At 37.6% G+C, this 26,494-nt stretch overlaps 1 protein-coding gene across 3 annotated transcripts in view; it reads right to left on the minus strand.

Annotated features, from left to right (window-relative positions):
• Positions 1–15,219, minus strand: part of PDLIM3 (PDZ and LIM domain 3) — a 31,986-nt gene extending 16,767 nt beyond the window's left edge. The window contains exons 1-3 of one of the 3 annotated variants that reach the window (XM_070948158.1): positions 14,779–15,219; positions 4,150–4,301; positions 2,951–3,035 (exon numbers count right to left, since the gene is read on the minus strand). In XM_070948158.1, the coding sequence (XP_070804259.1) occupies positions 2,951–3,035; positions 4,150–4,301; positions 14,779–14,871 (330 nt within the window). In that variant the 5' untranslated portion in view covers positions 14,872–15,219. The remainder of the gene's footprint in view (positions 1–2,950; positions 3,036–4,149; positions 4,302–14,778) is intronic. The other 2 variants (XM_070948157.1, XM_070948160.1) reach the window with 2 other exon arrangements.
• Between the last annotated feature and the right edge of the window lie 11,275 nt (positions 15,220–26,494).

The following is a 26,494-nucleotide window of genomic DNA, read 5'->3' on the forward strand; positions in this document are numbered from 1 at the left end:
CCTGTAATTCTTTTAGCATTTCTTGGTCAGTCCTCTAGTTTTCAAGAGAGACTAATTTCATTTACAGAGTTGTTAATGTACAATTACCATGTTTCTCCAAAAATAAGACCCTGTCTTATATTTTTTTGAACCCTGAAATAAGCGCTTGGCCTTATTGCCATGCGCTCAAAAGCCCGATTGGGCTTATTATCAGGGGGTGTCTTATTTTGGGGAAAACAAGGTATTGTAGTGGCCCAAGAGACAATCAGAGCATCCAGAGGAGCAAACTGGCTAACTCAGATAGATAGGCAAAATCGGCTCCACACCTAACTCTATAATCAGATTTCTTTTCTTGTAAGCATAATATCCATGAGGTAGGTAGGTAGGAGGTTGCTCATTTGACTAGTCTCCCACATGGAAAGGTTTCTCTAAACAGAAAGGTGAAAGCCTGTTGGATGTTGTAGTTAAGGCATTAGGCTAGAAATTGGGAGATGCGAGTTCTTAGGTGCAAAACCAGTTGGGTGATTTTGGGTCGCTCATTATCTCTCACTTCTGACCCTTGCAAGAAAACTGAAGGGACTAGTCCATGTAATTGCTGGGAGTCAAAACTGATTCAGAGGGCATCAAAATCAAAACAAAAACAAAAACAAAAACCCAGGAATGAAATCAAAACAAAAACCAGAAAAGTAACTCTGTAAAATGAAAAAAAATACTATCCTGGTTGTCTCAAAATGTGCTTTTGTTCAATAGTGAGGAAAGAGCATTGAGCGTTCAAGTCTGAATCCACTATTAATGTTAATGTCAGTCATTTGGAAGAGCTATATAACTGGAAGAGCTATATTCCAAACATGAAGGCTACTTCTTTTGAAGCAGCATTTAAAAAACGGAGCTTCATCATATTCAGTTGAATTAAATTGGCTGGAAAGTGGCCTTCCATCAAAACACTGGCCCTAATAATGTTAACAAATAGAATATTTAAATCTAATTGTCTATCCATCCATTTACAAAGTTTTATATTAGTATCAATGGGATTTACTTCCATTAAATGTGCTTATTAATCAAAGAGGTTATCATCCCCAAAAGGAAAATCAAAATCCTAGGCAATAGGAAAGTATGATGATTGCAAAGAAATTCTGAAAAGTGTATAGCCAACTATTTTTAATACTATTGGGAGATATATTACGGAAACACATGCAGTACAGCAGCACCAATTTTATGCCAACATGCATTGCTGCAATGTGAACTTGACCTAATTTTTCTTTCCCAAAATATCACCAAATATGCAAAAAGATAAACTGAAATAGCAAATCATAGCAACAAATGTACACAGTCCAGCTCTTCTGTTTATTGCATGTAACAAAACTCTGAAATACTGTATGGTCATCTTAACTGACATTTTAGTAAGAATCCAAAAATAAATTATGGAATCTGGATTTGTTAGGGGTGAAATCAGGAAGGTATATTCTGCCAATGAGGTGAATCTTTTTTATTTTAAAATTAGCAGAAAAACAACTGTTGAAACACATTTATTGCTCATTAAGATGATTATTTAGCATTTAAAGAATTAAATATATAATTTAATATTTAATGACCTTTCATAGAATAATTTGTTAATAACTTAAAAGTCAATAGCCAGTAGAGTATTTTAATGACATATTTTGTTTTGGCAGTAGTTTAGTCATTATTTTGTTGTTTGGATTTGAAATAACATACTTCCATTTGAATTCCCATTTAGTGAATCTTTTTCCATGTGCTGTTGTTAGTTTGATTTATTGCATGGCACCTTAGTAGATAATGTCTGAAATTTCAGACTAATTAATTTTATTTATTTATTTGTTTATAAAGATCACCAATCTTACCTCAAGGTAACTCTGGACAGCTTACAATTGTAAAAGATAAAAACTATACTGCAGTACAATTAAAAGACAAGACTGGTGGGAACAGAATGGGGGGAGGGAGGTGGCTCTGTTGTTAATTGATCAACCACATCCACTGTGATGTTCCCCCATTGGAGCCCCAAGCTAACTGGCAGAGCCAGGTCTTTCGGCTCTTCTGGAGGGTTGGAGCCGACCTCACTCTGGGGATGAGGGGATGTATTCCAGAGGGCAGGTGCAATGGTAGAGAAGGCCCTTCTGCTGGACCCTGCCAGTCAGAATAATCGGGCCAAAGGGGCTCTGCCAGCACAGGTGGAGTGAGCCAGTCAACATCAAATTCCAAGACAAGCTTTTCAGATGTAAACTATCTTGAGTACACTCTTCCAATCTAGTATTTTTAGATATTTTTGAGTTCAGCTGCCATAATTCTCAAGGAATTCATTAGATGTGGAAGACATTGTATTAATGGGTGAATCTATCCAGAGCTCACTAATTTGATTCCTAGATCCATTAGAGTAAAATTTATCTACAGAACATATGTGAGATACTAAGACAACTAAACTCAAGATCCTAGTCAATCTAGAATATAGATATATGAGAGCCATAATTTCCAAGGGTGTTTAATCATAATGTCTTGAGAGTCACTGGTTAAGTGTTGCTGTCATGTTAAATTATCAGTTAGCAGTACAGTCAACTTATAATTGGTTGCTTAACAACCATTTCTGGCTAACACTACCTAATGACTATGGATTTGCTTAACATGTGAGGTGATTTGCTTAATGACCATTGCAAAAAATGTCAAACAATCAGGTCCTGTCACGTGAGGGCCTTGATTTATGACCAAAAATCTAATCCAGTTGTGGTCATAAATTGAGAACTACCTGTACAAGTTGGTAAGTACTAATTAATTAAAAATAGAATAAGAGTGTTGGTGATTTAAGAATTACTAGATCTCAGCTGTAAAAATCCAGTCAACCATTAGATGGCAGAGAAGGTATGCAGATAACTTTAGTGTTTTCCAGTGTTAAATGCCAGTGTTTAGTGGCTATCTGGATTCTTGCAGTCCAGACATAGTTTTAATTTGAATCAATTGCTACCTGTGGTTCAGCTTCCAAGTTTATTTTGAATGGATGTGGTCTTCCTTCTTCTGCTACTTGTGGAGACCACAATTTAGTCTCTGCCCTGTTGGATAAAAATGAATAATGAATTATGGAATCCAAAACATTTTACCATTTTTAGCATGTCATAAGCATTGTATGTATTTATGTCGTTACAGATTTAGATTGCACTTTTGTAGAAAGTTAACTGGGATTGAATTTGAAGACACTACTGTCCACATTGACCAAGGTAGGTTTATGTTGGTAATTTGTACATTAAATGCCACATTAAAAAGTGGAGAATTTTCAAATTACAGTATTTTTAAAACTTCTACTAATAGAAAAAAAAGAAAGGAAAGACAAACCTATCAGTAACAGTGTTTATCTGCTACTGTTCAGAACAGTAAGCAACATATGGCATAAGAATGATAAACAAAAATTGTGAAAGACTAATTTGGCAATAACTTTTTAAAAATAATCACAAAACAGGAAGGAACCTCATCCCTCAAACAGCTCTGTATTTGATAAGAATATGTAGAATGGAAAATTTCAAGCAATTAAAGCAATAACTCATATCAAAGCAAAACTAAATGGAATTCATTTGATATTACTGTTATGGGGAAGACAGCCACTGGTTTGAGGAACTGGGCTCTTCTGAGTTAATAAGTAAAACTGCCCCAAGTTTGCATCTGCATAGACAGTTGTTTTTTCGCAGCAGTTCAAGAATTCTTTTGACATAGGTGTAATTTCACCAAATACTTTGTCTTTCACTTTGATACATGTTAAAAAAATTTTATATTAATTGCATTAGAAAAATTGCAAGATATTAATCCTAACGCATAATCACAGAACGCGATTTATTACATGCAAGGATGAGCAAGCTGCTCATTTTTGTGGTGATCATAGCATAATTATGCCACCAAAATTAGGTGACAAAGAAACCAATAATGGCAATTCTATTTTTTTAAAATCCAACAAAATCAGTTTATCAGCTCCATACACTTAGAAAAGATTTTAAAAAATCAGAACAAAAAATCCCAACCACTCCTATGACATCATTATACTACAGACTACTAAACTGAGTTTAAAAAAAGGTGGGGGGCAGTCCCTTGAGAAAAATGCATTCCTTCTTGACCTAGAGAATTTAAGGTCCAGATTTTGGTACTGTGATCCTGAGCGTGTAAGTCGCGAAGAATTACCTCTCAATTTTCAGACAGAGTTGCTGGGTTGCTGCTTTAATTTTCTCCTGGGCGTCATTGTGAGTCATGTTCTCTGTGCTGTGACCATCAATAGCTATAATGATGTCACCGGGACACAGATTCGCCTGTGAAGCTTTACTTCCTGGTGTTATCTAAAAGAAAATCACAGAGTAAGTTTTTATGCCATTGTTTAACAGGTATATGTCCATTTATAGAATCTATCTGTCTGTCTGCTTGCGTGCCTTGACATGTTTTTGCAAGGTAAGAATTACACAATAAACGTTTCTGCCATTAACACTAGTCTCTTCTATTTACTCAAATTCCTTCGTCTTAAAAAGATTTAGACCAGTTTAGAGTTGGTAATCAGCCAGTCAGCAGATCCTGAAATGCTCAGAAAGCTCCAGGGGATGAAGAATTCACATTCCAATCAATAGAGGCAGCTAAAGGAAATGCACTAAGCATATTCTGAACTACAGCCATGTCTGGGGAAGAAAAATGTTATAGGACAGAAAAGGATCTATGCACTGTGCTCAGTGTTAAAAAGAAGTGGGATTAAATCACCCAGACACACCTCCATTTTAATGCCGTCGATAGCCCCTGTCCCACACTACTGCAAGCAATCCCAAATTAGGACATTCAGCTGATTTTGAGCAGCTACTGGAAATGAGAAAAACAGCAACAGCAATAGCTCTTAGGCTTGTATACTACTTCATAGTGCTTTACAGCACTTTCTAAGCCAGGGGTGTCAAGCTCGATTTCATTGAGGACTGCATCAGGGTTGTGTTTGACCTCTGGGGACTGGAGTGGGTGCAGCCAGGGTGCGCGTGGCCAGCTTGACATCACTTGTATCAAGGGCGCCTGTGGCAGCCTGAGTGCTCTGCCAGCGAAAATGAGCTACCGAGCTCTGTTTTCCTATCCAAACATTCTCCTGGACAAATTAAGATGCCAAGTGGAAATACTACTTTTTCCTGCAGTGATTTGTTTGCTGCAGTGCTAGCATACATTAATTAAGCCTGTATACCAACAAAACACTTAAAATCATGAATAGTACAGAGGTAACAGACACTAGTGGTAGAACACAAATTACATGTATGAAAGTAATCTAATCCTAATCTAACCATATTTGGCACCAATGAGAATATTAGAGGTTGGGAAAATAGGGGCTGTTGTAATCTTAGTGTGTCAAAAAATACCTTCTGCCATAAACATAACATAAACCAATCTAGATGGATTCAGTAGCCACTGAAAGTTTTATCTTTCATGAATGTGTCTCATTTACTTCCAAAGATGAACTGCCAACAATATATCACACTCCATCTCATGATATTAACATTCCATAGTTTAAATATGTGCTCTGTGAAACACTTACCTTTCCTGATCCTAAATAATTGGTACTATGTTAGCAAAAAACTTCTTTGACTTTTTTCTACATAACTTGTCCATATTTGTTTCTCGCCTTATTTTCTTGTCTTTTTCCAGAACATTGAAGTTACTGCAATACAGTATCTTCGTATTGTAGCTAAATAGCTCCAGCTCTTTGATAATTTTGCTTATCCTTTTCAAGTCTATAGTTATTTTAAGACATAATAATCATAACTATAGACAGTTTCCTATGGTAATCACACTGTTTGTACTAAAACATTAGGACAGAACCATTTTTTTTAAAAAAAAATCAATTTAATTTTCTGATATCCATCGTTAAGAAAATAAATGGGAGAAGGAAGAACTTTCTTGGTGATCAGAGATTTTATAAAGTGAATTGTTCAGCTGCTAAGAGATTTACTTAAGTTTAGATGAATACTGTACAAACAAAGCTCTCCTATAGACACGTTATACAAAGTAGTATAGTCTGTGGGCAAGAAGCATTTCTAGTCTTAAGCCTCTGACTTTTAAGACAACTCAGAAACTGGATACAGACTTTAGCAAATCAAGTCATAATTTCTCAATTTGGATATTATGAGAAATTGTGTAAGAAACCAGAACATTTTAGCGCACATTCTAATTCAAAAAACCCCTTGAACTGGATTAGTATTCAGAATGATCTTTCATTTCAAAATTCTCTGAGGTTACAGGAGGTAGATTTTTTTTTGAAAAATAATATGAAAGGACAATCAAATTGCCTTTGAATTTATTCTTAAGCAGGGATTCAAATGTTAACAGAGGCTCAGAAGTTTCTCCCACTAGACTTTTTAAAATACATATTGGAAAATCAACTTCTGCAAATTGGTCATTAATTTTTTGATGAGTAGCTTGGGACTAGCTTCTGCCAGGAACCCATTTGATTCTGTTTCTCTCCCACTCCAAGATAAAGTTCATTTCTCTGTGTTATGATCATTCCTTTTTAAAGGATCTTTAAGAGTTCCAAGATTTTTTTTTGTTTCTTAAAGCAAATATGCATGGGAGCATCTCTGGCAAACAGTACTGTCTACTTAAGTGACTCATTGCTTGGTTTTTCTGTAACTATAAACTTTTAGGAAGTTCCAAGCCAAATCTGATCTGTAGCAGAGATGGGAAAACTGGTGCTTTCCACATTTTGAATTTCAGTTCCCATGATATTTCTTTTTCTTTTGGGTTAGCCTTTCGTTAAACTGCAGGAAAAAGTAGTACTTCCACCTGGCTTCTTAATTTGTCCAGGAAAATGTTTGGATAGGAATTGGCAATTGCCAACCCCCATTTTACCTCAGAATAACAGAACAACAGAGTTGAAAGGGAACTTGGAGGTCTTCTAGCCAACCCCCTTGCTCAAGCAGGAAACCCTATACCATTTCAGAACAAGTGGTTGTTCAATCATTTCTTAAAAATCTCTACTGTTGGAGCACCCATAACTTCTGGAGGCAAGTTGCTCCACTGATTAATTGTTCTGTCAGGAAATTTATTGTTATTTCTAGGTTGGTTCTCTCCTTGATTAGTTTCCATGCAGTGCTCCTTGTCCTGTGTTCAGATGCTTTGGAGAATAGCTCAACTCTCTCTTCTTTGTGGCAGGCCCTTAGACATTGGAACACTGCTATCATGTCACCCTTAGTCCTTCTTTTCATCAAACTAGACATACCCAATTCCTGCAACCATTCTTCATATGTTTTAGCTTCCAGTCCCCTAATCATCTTTGTTGCTCTTCTTTGCACTCTTTCTAGAGTCCCAACATCTTTTTTTATATCATGGCAACCAAATCTGGATACAATATTCCAAGTGTGGTCTTATCAAGACATTACAAAGTGGTACTAATACTTCCCATGATCCTGATTCTATCCCTCTGTTAAAGCAATCTAGATCTGTGTTGGCTTTTTTGGCAGCTACAGAATACTACTGGCTATATATTTATGGTAAATGGTTGTCCACAGGGCTCCAGGATCCTCTAGCAGTTACAACTATTAAGCCAGGTACCACCTATACTATACCTGTGCATTTTGTTTTTCTTGACTAAATGTAGAACCTTATTTTTCTCACCACTGATTTTAATTTTGTTAGGGCCCAGTGTTCAAGTCTGTCAAAATCCTTCTGTATCTTGAGCCTATCTTCTGAAGCGTTGGCTGTTCCTGCCAGCTTGGTGTCTGAAAATTTGATGAGTTCCTCTTCTATCCCCTTAAATCATTGATGAAGATACTGAAGAGTACCTCAAAAGATCATGATCTTATTGCTAAGAACATGAAGTCAAAATGTCCATTTTCAACTGCTTTCCATGTTTCCAAATAAAATGCAAAACAGGTGCTTTTAGCTTAGGCAACACCAAATACAGCCATGTTGCTGTTTTAACCTTCCACTCCATCACTTTTGGTCTGCCCTATTATGGTGACAGCATGGTATTTCCAGCTCATTACTGGGACATCTGGAGCAGTGGTGAAATCTAAAATTTGTTACTACCGGTTCTGTGGTGTGGCTTGGTGGGGGGGTTAATGTGACGTGGCCATTTTTTTTTTTACTTTTAAAACCACTTTTTCTACAACCTCTTCGGCAAAATGCTTTCAAAAGTCTCTGACGATCCCAGCTGAGTTGCCTGATCAGCAGAGACTTCTTTTCTTTTAAATGTCTCTGATGATCAGGCAACTCAGCTTGGATCATCAGAGGCATTTAAAAGAAAAAAAGGGTTTTTTTTTCTTTTAAAAGCCTTTGATGATCCCAGCTGAGCTGCGCGATCATCAGAGGCTTTTTTTTTAACTTTTAAAAGCATTTTTTCGGCCGAAGAGGTTGTAGAAAAAATGCTTTTAAAAGTAAAAAAAAAAGCCTCTGATGATTGTGCGGCTCAGCTGGGCGGGGGGGGGGGGGGACGCAGGGATTTTTGCTACCGGTTCTCCGAACCACCCGCCTCCATCGCTACTGGATCAGGCGATCCGGTCTGAACCGGGAGCATTTCACCCCTGATCTGGAGGCTTTTTTAAAAAGTTGTCCATCATTGCTCTAGGAAGATGCATGACTAAGGCAGAAGTTTTTCAGAATACTTTTCTGTAAGTAATGGTCTTAGAAAACAATGACACTTACTTTCAAGTAAACATCATCAGATCTATCTGCTAGTCAATTTATTAAAAGCTTGCACATTCTTACTGCTAAGAAATGAAGAAATGAAATATATTCTGGATAGTTTTGCACTGTGGTATCTTTAACTCTGAGAGACTTAACATCAATCCACTTAGAAGGTATCCACTCAAGTCATTTAGAGCAATTGGCTTCAATAAAACTTGATCCAATAAATTCAGGTCCTCAGCTTTAGCATCAAACAGTAAAGATGTTACAGTAATGGATTGGTCTGAAAATGTCTATAGGTATCAGAATGTATTTATGTTGGTCTTTTTAAAAATATTGCATCATTATGCAAACATGAAAAACCACTAAAACAGATGTTAATGGCAAGCAAACATTATTAATAAAACAGCAGATACTATCTTTACATACGTTTTTCCTTGTACATATGTCTTGCAGGCTGCTGAGGACCTCCAAAGGGGCAATTAATAAATCTTCTCATGCAGCTACTTGTCCCATGGAAATTCAGAAAGTTTATTTTGCACTAATTTGCTATAAATGCAGCTAGCTCTTTTTCTGTTAATATCACTTTAAATTTTACTGTGTACTATAAACAAATGCCAAGTAGAAGTCAGACATGGCTAAATATTTTTCCTGAGAGATAATGGGAAGTATTTTAATTCCATAAAAGGAAATTCAGCCCCAAAACACCACAATCTCTTCTATTGTTTTAAACTTAACCTTTGTTTCCTTTTTCCATGGTAGATGCCAAGTGTGCGTGTCAGAGCAGTTTAGGAGTGCCTCTGTGCGTTTTACGGAGGGTTAAGCTGTTTAGACAGAGAAACTTTCTGGGAAACAAACGGCCAGTTATTTAGAATGCCATCTCATCTTTTTTGTGTTAAGACTTAGTTTGGCAATCCCATGCGTATTTCCTCAGAAGCCAGCCACAGGAAGTTCAACTGGTGTTATTCCAAAGTAGAAACAAGGGTTTAATTTAATTCTTCCGATCAAATACAAAAAGAAAAGCTTTTGTGACAGCTTTTCTGAAGCTTTTCTGAAGTACGGCAAACCTTCACAGATGGCAATAATTCACCTCTTTAAAGACTTATATAGATTGCTGTTCTGCAAATAAATAGTGGACTCTATTTAGTGAAATTAAAATGATAATATAATAAATGTTATCAGAAGTTTGGGAATGTTCCTACTTTATTTTATTGATAAAGTTACTACTCATCTGTTACTATTTTTCAAAAATTCATTTCATAAAAGCCACTAGTAAAGATTAGATTTTGTGCTCGACTTTTCTACAGGACTAGGTGGAATATAAAATCAAATACAGTATTAGAAAAATTATTTGTAATTTCTATAATACACTCACTTTTTAATACCAGAGACCCACAGATTTGTGACCAATTAAACATTACCTAGTGAGGTTGGCCCAAAAAGTTTAGGGAAATGTGGTCAATGAAACCATTGCAAAGTTACTTATTTAAAACATTTCAATACCATCGGTTATGCCATACAACTCCAGTCAGTGTACAACTCTAAATACATTCAATATGATTAAAAAATAATGAAATGATTAAAATTAATGAAACAAAGCATATAAAATAAACCATGAATTGTGGTACATGAGATCCATATGCCAACGTAAGAAAGAAAGTTTCCAATGTGTGTCAATATTGAAGCAAGGCTAGTACGTGCTTTTATTTCTGGGGAATGTCCTTCACAGAATGATGTCAACATGAGTGGCTTAATGGCCTAGTGGCAGGGTGGATAAAAATCAATGATTTTTTAAAAAAAAATCAAAAAAATCAGATTTTTTTTATTTTTATTGAATTTATTTTAATAAAAAACTTTTGGGGTAAAAATCTATCGTAAGATAGTTTCCTATTTAAGATACATAAATAATTTAGTTTATTCAGCATGAAATGGAGCTTAGTTATGTAGCATGAGGCTGTATATTCTGCAACACTGGGACTATCGGTAAGTCAACAATGGGTCAAAAGAGTAGCAGAGATGACAATTGCTCTTTAAAAATTATGATTTAAATCGAGTTGATTTAAACCAAGCCTTTTTACTAGTGATTTAAATCATGATTTAAATTGTGATTTAAATCATCTCGATTTAAATCAAATCCATCCTGCCTAGTGGTGAAGATGTCCCCCCCTCCCACTCAAAAGGTTGAGAGTTCAATCCTAGGTAGCAGCAGATTTTTCTCTCTTAAAATGAAAAGAAAAAAATATTTGCCACAAAGGGCATCCAGTAAGTAGTTCCATCCAGTCGCCCCAACCCTACCCTGTATTAAGGGATTACAGGGTCATAAAAAGGGAGAGGTTTTTTTTTTTTTTTTTACAGTGGATGCCAATATAGAAAAAGGCCTCTTCTTGTCAGATGCCCAATGAATATTCATCACCAAGAGAAATTCTATTGATAATCTGATGAGCAGACTCCTGTGGGAAAAGGTATTCTCTCAGCAACCCTAGTCCCAAGGGATTTAGATCTTTATATGTAGAAGCAGTTTGTGGAACTTTTTCAATAAAGGTGTTATTATATTCCAGGAATCCGGCACTCTGCAAAATTACCAGTAGCAGTTTATCATGGTGCTCTTTCAGGCTCATAAATGAACCCATAAATAAATGACGTGCTTTTTTTACAATCACTTTTTATCACCTGGAGGACATAAATGGAAAGCTGTATTTCTATGTTGGGTGCCAAATAGGAGCCTTGCCCCATTAAGTACCGTAGATTACTTTCTGCACTAATTAAAGAGAATGAATGGAATGCACCTTTCTTCTACTCTCAATCCACTTTCTCACCTGTCTGCATGCAATTTCGGTTCTCTATGGCAGAGAGGTGAAATTAAGATCAGTTTGAACTCTTGATATTTTCTCCATATCTGAAAAGTAGGGTCAGCTGATTCAATGAGAATACCTTCTGAATCAGCTTCATCAATATATATTTTTCTTAAGTGAACCAAAACATATTCTGGAGCTTTCTGTTGCACTTTTGAATTGGTTGCCAGAATGTGCCTACATGTCAATTGGAAAAGAGATAGAAGCCAACATTCCAGTAGATATCCCCCCTTCTTTCAGTTGTCTAGCTGTTTTTATTCCCATGATGAGGGTCTTTGTGTTGTTTTGGGATATGTGACCAAACCTTAAGAGCACTAGGTCTCTGGATGCTTCACATTGCCATGATTTATTTTATCAAGGTAGTTACAAAGTTACTAATTAATGATAACCTAAGGGAATTCTGAGTCTGCAGACACAGGCCTTCTCTTCCCCTATTTTTTTTTTTCCTGAGCAGGTGTGCATCCTTCCAATCTAAGTACCAAAATGCAGAAAGATGGCATTTTTAATTTCTAAAAACTCCGTAGGGCCTTCTTGGGCCTATGGGCTTTGTCATAAATAAGGATGATTGCTGCAACTCCTTTGCCGCTTTAATTTTCTTAACTACTCTGTTTAACCAAATGAACGTAGAAAGGGCAGGGGACCTGAAGACAACCTGGAAGTGTCTGCAGACACACAAGGAACAAATAGGCCTTATGTATCTGCAGACAAGGAACACAAGGAACAACTTTAAAAGGTGTGGACTTCAATTCCCAGAAATCTTCAGCCAGAAACACCGGGCTACACTGAAGAAGATCATAGAGTACCTCTGTCAAATTTAGGAGAAGCAGGGTGATTTATGTTAGGCAGGACAAATTGTATTGCATATACGTTTAACTCTGTCTCCCAATATCCTGCTGTCTGGAGTTTTAAACAGATGCCTTTTTGCCAGAGGTGGGGTGGGGGCTGAAATTGCCTAATGACAAGGCTGGTCTTATGCATTTCTCTTTCCCCTCTCCCTTCACTGCCTGGAGCCTACCTGTGCCTCTTATTTGTTGTATGTGTGGGTGTGGATGAGACATAAAAAACCCCTCACATTATATTAAGATATTACAATCTGTATAGCCCTGTTTAATTATTACCAGGGGAAGGCAAACTCTAAAGCGACTAGAAATCAGCCACATTTCTAGTTCACAAAAGCACTGAAATGCTTGGATATCCAGTGTTAGCAGTTGCAGTAAAAGGAGAACTATAGAATCAGACTTGTGTTAAAAACTGCAACTGATATAGTCTATAGTAGCCAGAAATCTGGAGGGATCTGGTTAGTGGGAAGAGAAGGCAGGAAAAAGGACAGCCAAGCCCTCAACCTTTTATTACAGGCATTACTAATACAGGAGGAAGAGGTGTGTTTATATGATTAAGTATTTCTCACTCATACAGGGAAGTCATGGTGGGAAAATGAATTACTTTTTCTTTAATTCTCTATACAGATCCTGGATTTATGTAGGCATAGCAAGCAAGGCAAAAGAAGAGAAATCCTGCATAGAATAGGCAGCTAGAATCAAACCCAAACTCTCCTCCTCCTGATATTCAGTACTCCCAGGCCTAAAAAGCACAATGACCTGTTCCAGGTTGGCAACTGTCCCATACAAAATAAACTCTTAAGAGTATAGAGTTGCATTTCAACATAGTCATAATCTAATTTTGATCCCCAACATTAAGGTGACAGTACATAGTGCAGTATTACCCTGCTAAGTCTCCTCACTTGGACAATGCAAGATGTTCAGCTAAATTTGCACTCTTAGAACCACTTTTTTAAAAAAATTTGATTTATATGCTGCCCTTCTCCGGAGACTCAGGGCGGCTTACAATGTGTTAAGCAATAGCCTTAATACTTTTGTATATTTATGCAAAGTCAGCTTATTGCCCCCACAAACTGGGTCCTCATTTAACCTACCTTAGAAAGGATGGAAGGCTGAGTCAACCTTGAGCCTGGTGAGATTTGAACTTACAGTAATTGCAGGCAGCTGGTGTTAATCACAATGCTTTTTTAGTCTGCTGAGCTACCAGACCCAGATCTACCAGACCAGAACCACTTATAGGTAGGAACCTCCCCCCCTGTATTTGACATGACGCACATTAAAACAGGACTTGATTTACATTTATGTTTTTGTATCCAATTTTTATTATTTTTTACAAATGCCTTAAGGCTGCAAACATATCCAACACACCTTATTCCTATTTTCCCCACAACAATCCTGTGAGATGAGTTGAGCTGAGAGTGAGTGAGCGGCCCCAAGTCACCCAATTTGCTTTCATGGCTAAGATGAGACTTGAACTCACAATCTCTCACTTACTCGCCTGGTGCAGTTTTCACATTTAGCAAGCATATCTGCCTTGCAATGGTACATAGCTCAAGTTGTCATCAACCCAGGCCCAATAGGTTTCTTTTTAGTTTCCCTCCCTCCAAAAACAAAGCCCTAAATTTCCTGTATTTGCAAGGTAAACACCATTTTTGTATGCTAAAGTATGGATTACTGCTTCCAGGCTTTAACAATACAAATAGATGGAGTGAAATTTAAAGCAAAGCAGCAGCAGGCATTGCTTCATCCTTACAAAGTCCTGCAAGCGTAAAAATATAGTTTTGCAGTAAAAATGCACACTCAGATGGCAAAAGAATTTCTTAGAAGGAAATCCCTCTGTAAGATACTGGACTACTCTGAATCCTTTCTTCCAATGGATTTTTTTTTTTAAGGAAGGTTAAAGTAGGACTGACCTCTTGTTTTCAGTTCAGTGTGTTGGGAAAACCCATACTCACAAGTGCAGGGAAAAGTATATCAAGGAGTTGGGGATATTCAGAAATATCTACAAAATACAGTACTTAAATTTTTCTCCATCAGGACTAGCTGACCCAACTTTGTTAATCTATAAACCATGGTTTACACACTATAATTGTGCCTGAACCAGACTTACTCTCTGCACTACAAATCAGACCTTGGTAACATCATATACTTCTAGCGAACAGAAAGAAAGACCCACTAAAGTCATCAAAGGTTCATCACAGGTAAAGCGGTCACAAGATGATTACAAACGAGAGGATGGTCAAATTACGCTTTGCCACACAGACGTTGTCTCCCAAAGTTACCCGGGAGAATGCCAAGACTTCCCTTTTACACTTTTACACTTGGACAACCAGCTGTTGACAATCACTCTTTCTTTCAAAAACAAAGCACCTGCAGCAAACCTCATCCGAACAGATTATTTTGGGCATAAATACGAAGGCGACCTAGACGAAGCCCCCTTTGCAAAAGGAAAAATCGAAGAGCCGCGATCGGAAAGGACGTACCCGGGTTATAATTAATGGCTGGTTAAAATCGATGCCTCCCGATAGCCTGAAGCCCCAAGGCGGAGGTCCGGGAAGAAGCACGTTTTGTGGCATGTTTGCGGCTACTTTGGGGGGGGAACCTCTGTTCCGCGGGCTTTGGCTCCGCTCCTAAGGGCGGCTTCGCTCTGACCGCTGCAAAATCCCCTTTGCTCCTTCCGGCGACGAGATCACCTCTTATCTGCTCCTGGCTGACGTCAGCGGGCCCGCGTCCCCTCCGCCCCGAGCAGGAGGGCCAACTTTGGTCAACGAAAGGCCGGACTGGAGAAGTCGCTCGCGGGCTGCGTGTTTGGGCGCTTCCCGGGAGTCTCCCCCGACTGCGCTCTCGCAGCTTCGAGTTACAGCCTCCGATTTAGCTCTGCCTGCAGCCTGCCGGGCGGTGCGGTTTCCCCTGCGCCTCTCCCGGCGGCTTCCGCCTTGCAGCCCGACGTTTCTGGAAGGGACCACATTATAAACACTCTGGAGAGAGAGAAAAAAGTGTGGGGCGTTGCTTAACCTGTAATAAAGGGCGTAGGATCCACCTGCCTCGCTTTCTCCGGCTTCTCTTTATTTAGTTGGCTTCCACTCCCGGTTGAAAATTGTAAGCTCCTCGGGGCAGAGTGTTCTTTTGAAGTTTATAAAGATCTGAGGTACTCCCAGCATGAATATACTTCGCGAATGGGCAATTCGATAAAGCACTTATTTACCTTATTTCTTCTTAAATTAAAACTACGAACGTCTGTCTACCATCACATGTTATTATCCATGTGATCTAAACATGTTTACCCTTCCCCTTGGGCAAGATGAAACCTCAAGTTTTTATCCCATGTGGATCTATCCTCCTTTTGAGGATCTTGGTGGTGAGATGCATTTATGGTTGCCAAATGGTCTGAATGTCACTCGCCAGCTTCAACCAATCTAGTCACTGATAAAAGATTTAAGGATTTGCACCCCAAAACATCTGGTAGGCAGTAAATAGCTTGTCGCAGGACACAATGCGAAGTTGATTGTCTTAATTCTTCCTCCCCTCCCCAGTGTACAGTTGTGTAGGTACTTACCTGAGAGTAATTCCCATTTAATTACAAAATGCAAAATATCAAACTATGGAAAATCCATTCCGTCACTGGATCTGGACTTGATACTTGTTGAAATTAGCCTAATACTTAATGAGTTAGACTTGGGAGAAAATCAGTATAATTGTAGAGTTCATGCTGGTTTGGTTATATCCATACTGAGCACTTAAAGATCTAACTTTCCATTTGAATGTAGACAGGTTTATTCAACCACAATATGTCCAATCCTCAAAGGCAGGGTTCCAAACAAGGTTTGTTTGTGGTTAACTCATCTTTGCTTTGTTTAATCCATATCTAGAAATTTGTGAAATTAATTTTTCTTCAAGCCTTTGGAAAGAGGTGCCCAAGGAAAATAGGAACAGAAGACATAGAGCTATAAGCACTCCACCTCTGTGTTTGATGTTAGTCATTAAAAAAAACCTTCACAGGGACATCCCCAGGGATGGGCAAAAAGCCAAAATGGCAGTTATAAATACATGATTGAAGCACAGCCCTCTAGCCATGTGTGCAACTGTCATCTTTTTTTAACTTTCCTGGGGTGGTCCTGGGAAGTAACAGCTGGCCACACTCAACTATCCTACCTTAAGTTGGGATACTTAGGGTAGGTGATCTCAGCAAACTGAGACCGCATTGATATTTCTAGATGAAAAATCTAGATCATGGACTTCATACCAGATAAATCTCCAAAGATTAGATGTATAATGATCATAAAACAGTGCCTGAGAAGATTTGTATTGGAGAACTTCTAGTCCACCTGCTAGTGGTTGACCAGAAGCAAGGAGGATACTCTGCTGCTAGATGCAAGCACGTCAGCAGTCTCCTTATGATCCTCAGCAGCTAATGTTCAGGTTTAACGTTTTATTGAGTTATAAAATATTGTAAAATACAAAAGTTAATAGAAAAGCATTGGGGAGGAAAAGGAAGAGAAGTGAGGAAGGATAAGAAAAAGAAAAGAAAAGCATTGACTTCTCACCTGTCTGTTGCAGTACAATAAGGCATTAACACCCAATCTCAATGTTTTGCTTTTTCATAATAATGTGAACTAGCCATTTCTGTAAAGATCTATCAATCTATTCGGTAAAATCCAAAATCAAAGTTCATTCTTTTCTACTTCAAGCACGAAGTTCAGAAGATGACTCCAAGTGAAAACATCTCAGCAGCTAATGTTGTGCAACTTTCTGCCTGGCCTTTTTGTATACTTTCTTTTGTTATGTTTATTTCAACCTAAAGAGAAAGAATTGTACTCTAGATCAGTTCTGACTCAAGTGACTGTAAGTCCTCTAAGTTAAATGACTCCTAAAGCCACAGCTGTTGATGGTTAACTGGTACAAACCAAAATTATTTATATGTACAATGACGTCATGAATTATGGCTCCTCCCCACTCAATGTGGCCATTTATGTCATTGGAATTTATACATCTCAATCTTTTGTTTAATGTTAAATAGAATCGTGAATAGAATTATGGCTGATTCAATAAATCATTGTTAAATCATAGTTTACTATGGTATGTGAACCCAGTTTCTATGTCCGTTAACATAATGGGGAATGATTTAAATGTTAGCTGTGGCCTTTATGTTATGACCAAACAGCTAGTGTGTTGCTTTCTGAAGTCTTCTATGACAACCCTGGTTAATTTATGAAGAGCAAAAATAGCTATTTTGATTGAAGTAACCTCTCTTCAAAAATGAGATAGGATTTGTCACTGGTTGGCACTGACTTTAAAAGATTCTGGCTGAGTGATCAGCTGATGTTATTCAAGTCTGGATAACATTTTCACTTATTTCCCTGGAGAGTTTTGTTTAATCTTTCACTGTTGCTAGACCAAGGTTGACCATATTTCTTAGTTCTTAACAAACAGTAGCAGCTGCAGGACAAATATGGTGGCATGTCTTCTGTCTACTACATGTGGGATGCAAGCCAACACTTGAGCAGCTACAGAATCCGGTTAGTCATATTGAAACATTTGCCTGAATTGGCAGATGTAGTGATTTAGATTGTGGTAGACAAAGCAAATAGTTCCACCCTCCTTTGTCTAACCTGCACAGGATCTGTGTGCAGTCTCTGGTAAAAGAGGTAGTGAATGACAATAATTTTCTGAAATGTAATTCTACTTCAAAGATCCCTGACACAGGATAAACACAGTTTTATCTGTCCTTGATGTATGTGTACATGAAACAGGTATTTTAACAATTTGTCATAACTGAGAAGAAATTGAGAAGTAACTGAAAGGCCATATATTTTGATGGTCTCAATTGCGGGTTCCAATTGCTGCTACGATATTTGTTTTTTTAATGTGATATCTGACATGCGCAGTAGGGAAATTTAAGTATGCTTGTGCATATTCAAACATTTGTTCTTCAACTTGAAGTGTCCTTAAAAAGAAATCAGCTGTTTCCTGTCTTCTGGGAAGCAATTAGAAGTTTTTCTGGCAACAATCATGCTGTGGTTTCTTTTGTATATTGAGTTTTTCTATATATTATATGGAAAAATGAAAACAGAGAAATAAAAAAATACATGCCTTCCATATTATTTCAAATAGTTTTTGCATATTGTGTTGTAGAATTAAATGAGTAACATTTAAATTAGTGTAGTTAGCCATTTTAAAAGTTAGACATTAAACCTATGTGCAACACAGATTTCTAAGTAGTCCCTAATTGTGATTCCTAGCACTAAAAAGTTTGTTCAGAAAGAACAGTAAATTGTTCACACCAATCATATTTGTTTTCTTATTAGTTTCTAAACTATTAATATGTAGATGAATAGAAAATGGACATTAAAAAACAACGTCCACCAAAATAAAACAAATATGTAAAATAATTTATGGAAAGAGAGGGAGGGAGAGGAGAAAAAAGAGCCACTGTATCACAGGGCCAATGAATCAATATTCCCCCTTGAGCATCATATTTTTAAGTACTAACTAAACCCATCAATTTGTTCCTGAAAAGATAATCATCCAATAGGTACAAAATAGTATTTTTTTATATATTATTCTGGAATTTATCATAACTTTATAGAAATGTGACATGTAGAAGACATCATGGTTTCTTTGATGGCCTTCATTCCTTTCATTTCTTGAAGCTGATTCTTTTTGTTTGTTTGTTTGTTCCATGCCTTCCTCTGGTCTTACTAGTATATTCCAACAGGGTGATTATTGATAAAGAATATGTTAAATGATTCCAAAATATTGTAAGTTTGCTGGCTATGTTTACATTGAAAATAAATTTTAAGATAGTATTGTATGGAACTGTGGTGGTTAAAAAAGACAGGATGACGGTCACTACAGGGTGACTGAAGCACCATCTCTTTTGCAGGTATGTCAGAGTCTCAGGCACAGAATGGGTGGGGCTGTACTTATGCTGCTTTGGTGCCATCTTGACCTCTTCCCATCCCTACCTGACACTGCTATCATTCAAACCAGAATGGCAGATTGGAAAAGTGTAATGTGCATCAAGAATAGGATCAATGTCCCAATGTCCCAACAACAGGATTAAATGTCTGGGTAGAGTTGGAACGTGTACAATAGATTAGCCATTATTAATTTTAAAGAGTAATTATATTGCCACAGCTATTACGAAATCTAATTTGCCTCATCAAATTAATGGAGTAATTTCTTGTAAAAACTTCTATCCATTTGAAGGATGGAGGAAAGGGGGAAGGCAGTTCTGTGAATTGATTGAGGAGCCAGGTGGCACAGAAACAAAATTGCTTGATGTTTTTAAACAGAATAGTAAACTCTGAGCTGACTGATTATAGTTCTCTTTTGATCATGAGTATTACTACACAATTTAAGTGATGGACATTGACCCTGCCTCTCCTCCTGCTGGCCCTTCCTTTCTGGCCTTTGCTGCTCCTTTGTTCTCTTCTGTCTGCAGTGAGATAGTGTGAAATAAATGAAGGATGATGTCATGGTACTCTGTTAAAGAAGACAAACACATCATTTGAAAAAGCAAGTTAGCGTGTACGTGGGGAAGATACCAGAGCTTGAAATGCCATATAGCATATATGCTTATGAAATAAATACCAGAACCTGATGTTTTTAAAAAGAAATTTCTAATTAAGTAAGGATGCCACATAAAAATCCCTGTTACTCTTCTATGAATAGTTAAATGTAAACAGGAAACGGCTGTACATGTGAATTACTTTAGGGAAGGATAAAATACAAATACCTAGATGTGCTGGCTCAAAAAGTGGGAAATAACATCAAAATGCTGTTGGGTTTTTTTTTCTGATTATGTCCTTAAAATGTGAAAATAGTTCATTTTTAGCCATTGAAAAGGGTGTTGGCTAAGGAGGCTATTGTGAAACATCCCAAAAATGCAAAAAATATGAGGAAGAATGCACACTATGTTTGAACTTGTCTATATGCTATTGCATTGGTACTGTATGCATTTAAGCCACAGCGTTGTCAAAATTAAGCCCTTTGTAAACTTATATCTTATATCAAATTTAACCATTTTTTCAGTCTTTCAATGGTTGTTTATGGCAGAGATAAATGCTTCATTTTTCTCTACCGGATCAGGGTGTGCTTCCCCACTTAGTTTGTTATTAGTCCAATTTGTGAAGTGAATTCTGTATAGCTATCCTAAGGATGATTAGCTTAAATATGTCTTTCCCAGAGAACTAAAATACCATTTTCCTAATTGCCTTAATGTCCTTGAATTAAACATACAGTCACTGCTTTCATGGAGAGACTACATTATAACAAATTTAATTGTCTATAGAGGCCAAAGCAGTTTCCATATACTTCAATCCATGTTCATAACATTCTGCTTCAACTTTAGAATTTTTTTTGTGAGGCTTAAATGTTATTTAGAAATTCCCAATATGTATTCTGTTTCTGCCAAAAGGAAATGTGAATTCTGAAATTAGACTCATTTGTTGGTTTAAAGGTGATGATAATGTCCATCTCAAAAGAGATTTAAAATGTTCTTACAGATCTAGTACGGAAAAAAGGGGTGTGTGTGTCTATTGCTTTCCAGATACTTTGAGCCCCACCCTCCAGAGCACATTGTCTGAAGCTGCTAAGATTTAAGGCACTGGACCATTTGGAGACCTATAGGAGTATTTAGTGTACATTTGGAATCAAAATGAATAAGTTATTCAGTTGCAGCATTTGCTGTTTTGTTTATGTTCCGAAAATGTCGTTCTAATCTGCAGAATTTACCCTAGTTTAGTTGTCATACTAACAGCAAAATTTAATCATGTAAGATCTCTTGACATCTCAGAGGAGCAAACAGTGATTCCTCTCAGTATCTACTAGGCAAGGGTTCTCCAACCTTGGCAACTTTAAGCCTGGCAGACCAACTCCCAGAATTCTGGGAGTTGAAGTCCGCCAGGCTTAAAGTTGCCAAGGTTGGAGACCCCTGTACTAGAAGTATGTCCTGATTCAGGAAGTAACATCTACATCCCAGAAGACTTCTATATGCATAGGTGAGATTCAGGGTTGCTCCTCAAGAGTCTCAGGATCTTCAGAGAAGGTGTGAATGTGAACTAAATGACCTTTACAAGACATGTAAAATGATGGGAAGGGAATTATTTTTTGCTTCCAAGTGAGTTAAAAAAAAACCAGGGATGAATTAAGGTCAATACAGTATAAGGGAAAAGAATCTTCAGTGAGTCTTTTAACAGATGGAGTCTCTTGAGCCCCTGCCTGTATTCATCACTGTTTCACATTACAGACCCTTGTGCTGGGACACAGCCTTCCCTGGAAGGCAATCCAAGGCTGAATAGTGAAATGACAGCACTGGGAAAGTGTAGCAATCTCTCTCAGTGAGTCACAGTCACGGAAAAGAGGAAGATATTTAAAGGACTTTAGGCAGCCAATAAAACTGGGCAAGGCACTAGTTGAAGCTGAACTACAATTTCCAGCAGATACATCACCCTGGCTAATGGTGAAGAATTTGAGTTCAATCTCCATTCTTCATGTGTCATGACTGGTAATCAACTGTGATGAAAGAATCCTCAGATTCTGATTCTTTTTCAGAAGGTCCTAGTATGGTCAGCAGCTTGTCTCCCATCACTCTTAAACACTTTCCCTCACACTTTGAAGAGTGTGAGGAAGCCATAGAGAGGCACTGCTGGTTTAAGAGTTACTATTTTGATCTCCCATGATGTCCTGAATGTCACAGCCTTCTATGGCATGAATTACTGCATAGATCAGTTTTAATATAAATTTCAGAGCACTCAGTATCTTGTTTTCATTCTTTATCGTTTCTTCTAGTATAGTGTAATTTCATACAGAGGAAGGAAGCTCCAGTGGACATTGTTCTTCTTCTTGGCTACAGAAGACAGTTTGTAAATAAAATATTTATTGCAAACCTTTTAATACGACAAGATAAATTATTTTGTGGCCTTTTGGTTGGCTTCAATAGACAACCAGGTTCCAGTCACCCTCGGCTCCTTGGCTGGCTTTGGGGGAGTTGATTTTTCTCAGCCCAATCCAGGGGTGAAATGCTCCCGGTTCGGACTGGATCGCCCGATCCGGTAGTGATGGCGGCAGGTGGTTCAGAGAACCAGTAGCAAAAATCCCTGCGCCCCCCCGCCCCACACCATGCCCAGCTGAGCCGCACGATCATCAGAGGCTTTTTTTTTTACTTTTAAAAGCATTTTTTCTTATACCTCTTCTGATGAAAAAATGCTTTTAAAAGTAAAAAAAAAGCCTCTGATGATCACGTGGCTCAGCTGGGATCATCACAGGCTTTTCAAAGCATTTTTTTCTGCAACCTCTTGGCCAAAGAGGTGGTAAAAAAAATGCTTTGAAAAGTCTCTGATGATCCTAGCTGAGTTGCCTGATCGGCAGAGAGGCATTTTTTAAAAAAGCCTCTCTGACGATCCCAGCTGAGTTGCCTGATTGCAAGAGAGGCTTTTCAAAGCATTAGAAAAAATGCTTTGAAAAGTTAAAAAAAAAGTCACATTCCCCCCCCCAAGCCACGCCCACAGAACCGGTAGTAACAAATTTTACATTTCACCCCTGGCCCCAATCCATCACATGGAAGAAAAAAAGTGGGAGGAGAGAACACTGTACACAACCTCAAGCTTCTGAATGAAAATGAGGATCATTATAGAAACAAATACGTTTAACTGATATCCCTTATGTTGAAAAGCAACCACTGATTAATTTGGACAGATCTATTAATTTACTTTTGCGTATACTGAGACTGGACCCCTCAGTAATGATCACAATGGGAGCATGTGGCGTTTATGGAGTTATTGGAATATCCAAGTTCATGGACGTATTGGTCCAACAGGTTCTTTTCAGCAGCAGTAATTAAGAGAAACTGGGTTCCATTAGGAATAGCTGTTCCCTTGCAACAGCCCTTTGGCTGGGATTCACTTTCCAAACAAGAAGGTTTGGGGCTCCAACACATTTTTGTATCCAGAAAAGGAACCATGTAGCTGCCCTCCTGGTCATCCCATAACTATTCTAGAACAAAATGTACTGCCTGCTGTTGAAGTGTGCAGCATAAAAGAAATTTAACACAGGCTATGCTGTTTCTCAGTGACTGGACTGCAATCTGAAGGCTATTTTGCGCTACAGGAAACCTCTGAATAGCAGGACTGAGATTAGATAGGGCACGATTGTATCACGGATTATTGCAAATAGCATTCCTAGCATTCCACATTGAACATTGCTATGTGAGACCTGCCTCTGCCCAGGACTTGGAGAAAGTGCAGATAATTTCTTTATCTCTACTACAGTATGTGACTTCAGTTTCATTCTTTTGGAACAGAAGTTTCATGTTGAGTTCAACTGTTTCATATGTACATGGAAAAGCCAAGTATGTGTGTGTGTATGTGTATGTAAGATTTAGCAATTTCCATTAAAGAAAATCTAGTGTTTATGATTAAAGGTAATCCTCAATCTATGACCATAATTGAGCCCAAAATTTCTGTTGCTAAGCGAGTTTTACCCCATTTTACGACCTTCCTTGCCACAATTGTTAAGTGAATCACTGCAGTTGTTAAGTTAGTAACAGTTTTTAAGTGAATTTTCTTTCCTCATTGACTTTGCTTGTCAGAAGGTTGCAAAAAGTAATCACATGACCCCACTCCAGGGCACTGCAACCCTCATAAATACGAGCCAGTTGCCAAGTGTCAAATTTTGATCACATGACCATGGGGATGTTGAAAGGTTTAGGTGTGAAAAATGGTCAGAAGTTATTTTTTCAGTGCTGTTATCACTTTGAATGGTTATTAAATGAATGGTTGTAAGTTGAAGACTATCTGTATAGACCTTTTTTCCCCATTCATGTTTCTATTCTGTTATGCGCAACTATAAAAAAGCTTTCAGTAATAATTAAGAGTCGTCAGAAATGTGCTAAGTGTGCTTAAGGAACCTTCAGTAGATGTTTTGAGGACTATTCATTTCAACAACAGTGTTAGTGATTGGTTTATGCTATTGTATAATTATTTCTCAAGTGCTCCTTAGATTGTTCTACTTGTCAGTCTGTTTCAAGACATTGTTCAAATGCTGCAGCTTGATTTTAACGCTTCCTTTGTGTCTGAGGACTTTAAGAGTTGCTTTAACTTTAGGGCTGGTTAGACAATTCTTAGGCATTGCTATCCTCAAAGAGTTGGAGGATACTCAATCATTCAATCTTTATTATGGTTATAGACCAGCAGCATACCTGAGGACAGTCATTTGTGAGAAGCTGCTCCAACTATACATGAAGATGCCTATACATGGAAGCATCTTCCTCATTTTCATTGGTTCTCCACTGGGAGCTCCTGAGGACAAAAAAGAGGTAACAAGCAAAAGGGCTCTGGAGTTATAGCATTTCATTGTAAAAGGTTTTGCTTTCCCATAGGGTCTCTTAGTATCACACACAGAAGATGTAGCCTTTTAATATTTTAAAACTGCTCTAGAGTGATCATTGCAGCTCACATTTCATCTGATATCAGGACCCAAACCAAGAAAGACATGTGATTCTTCCAAGTAGAGTTCTTTATTGTTTCACATCTATAGACAAAATCTTGTCAGACTGAGCACTCTACTATCTACATTTACATATAGACTGGGAATTATTAGGAAGGAACTGTCTTTACCCTCTTTCTCTCACACCTGATATCTGGAAAGAGTTTCCTGTTACTTCTCTTCAGTGTGCTCCTTCCTTCCTGGGAATCCACTTCCTCATTATATTCAATTACATCTGATATGTTTTTATATAAAACTTTAAAAAAAGGTTACCAAGGATCCGGTCACATATTATGCTGACAAGTGCTAACTAGTTGCTGAAAAGAAAATTAGGATTTATTTAAGAAACAGAACAAGATTTCTAGAACTAAGGAGTTCTAGAACTAAGGAGAAATTTCCTGACAGAACAATTGATCAGTGGAACGACTTGCCTCCAGAAGCTGTGAGTGCTCCAATATTGGAGGTTTTTAAAAAGAAATTGGACAACCATTTGTCTGAAATGGTATAGTTTCCTGCTTGAGCAGGGGGTTGGATTAGAAGACCTCCAGGGTCCTTCTGTTGCACACGACTGATACTAAATTGATACGTGTGTGTGTACACATTTGAATATTATATTCAGGGTATCCATAGGGTATGGTTTAAAAAGTCAAATGGCAGCTGCAGTGTACATAAAAAACAGGTGGAACTTCAAGCTTAATGTGGCCTTCATTTAGGATTACTCTTACCTTGTACTTTTTAAAAATGCAACTGGCTCATTTGCTGATTAGTCTGAAGTATAGTTCTATTTTTAACATATAAGCCAAAATGATTTTTATCTAAAGAATAAATCATACTTTTTACTCTCTCTATCTAAACTTGAAATAGTTCCTAACTGGAGAGGCTCTGAAACCATTTCAATAGTATTGCTTCCCACGTATTTGAAGCATGCAATTGATAGCCAGTTTTCAGGTCCTGGAAATAATTTTTGTTTTATGAGGTACAGTTAAAAAGAGTAAAAATAGGCATCACTTGGAGGCACAATGCACGATTATTATGCAGATTTTATACACTATTCAGGAGATAAAAAGTACCCAAAATACATTCAGTAGCTAGATATATTTTTCTCTTTTTATCCCATGCTTTTGTATGTTATTTAATTCCAAGGCAGCTCCACTACATATCTGCAGCATCTCGAAGGGAGTTAAAAATAGCCTGACAGAAAGCAACTTGTGTAATGGGTTTTCTGTCTTCAACTATTTCATTTCAGATAATATGAAATAGGCCAGTTTATGCTGAATTATGCATAAAGCCATCCTGATTGTTAATTTCCCATTGTTAATTTCTTCATCGGCTAGCACTGAAGGGCACTTGAGCAACGTTAATGGCTGAAGCCCTTTGTTATCAACACAGATGGAAAACTATTACTTGATTGTGGCTTTGAACCATGAGCGCATATTTTCCAAATGATTACATCCTAAACTTTGAAAACTGCTGTTCATTTCCCTTGTGCTTGCAACATAGAGACTTACGTTCTACTTCCAGGCCAAAAGTGCCAGAACAAAGCACCTCTTCAAGTTTATTAAACACCAGAAGAAAAATAATTTTATTTTATTTGCTTTATATTTTTCAGGAATATGTGATATACAAACACAAAAAACCCCCATACGATTGAAACCTAACTCATAACCTAATAGATCCCAAACAGTAAAAGAATTCTGGAAAAATAATTGAAAA

The sequence above is a fragment of the Pituophis catenifer genome, unplaced genomic scaffold (assembly GCF_029215685.1).
Source record: "Pituophis catenifer annectens isolate HBS135680 unplaced genomic scaffold, rPitCat1.0.hap2 SCAF_8, whole genome shotgun sequence".
NCBI classification, from domain to species: domain Eukaryota; kingdom Metazoa; phylum Chordata; class Lepidosauria; order Squamata; family Colubridae; genus Pituophis; species Pituophis catenifer.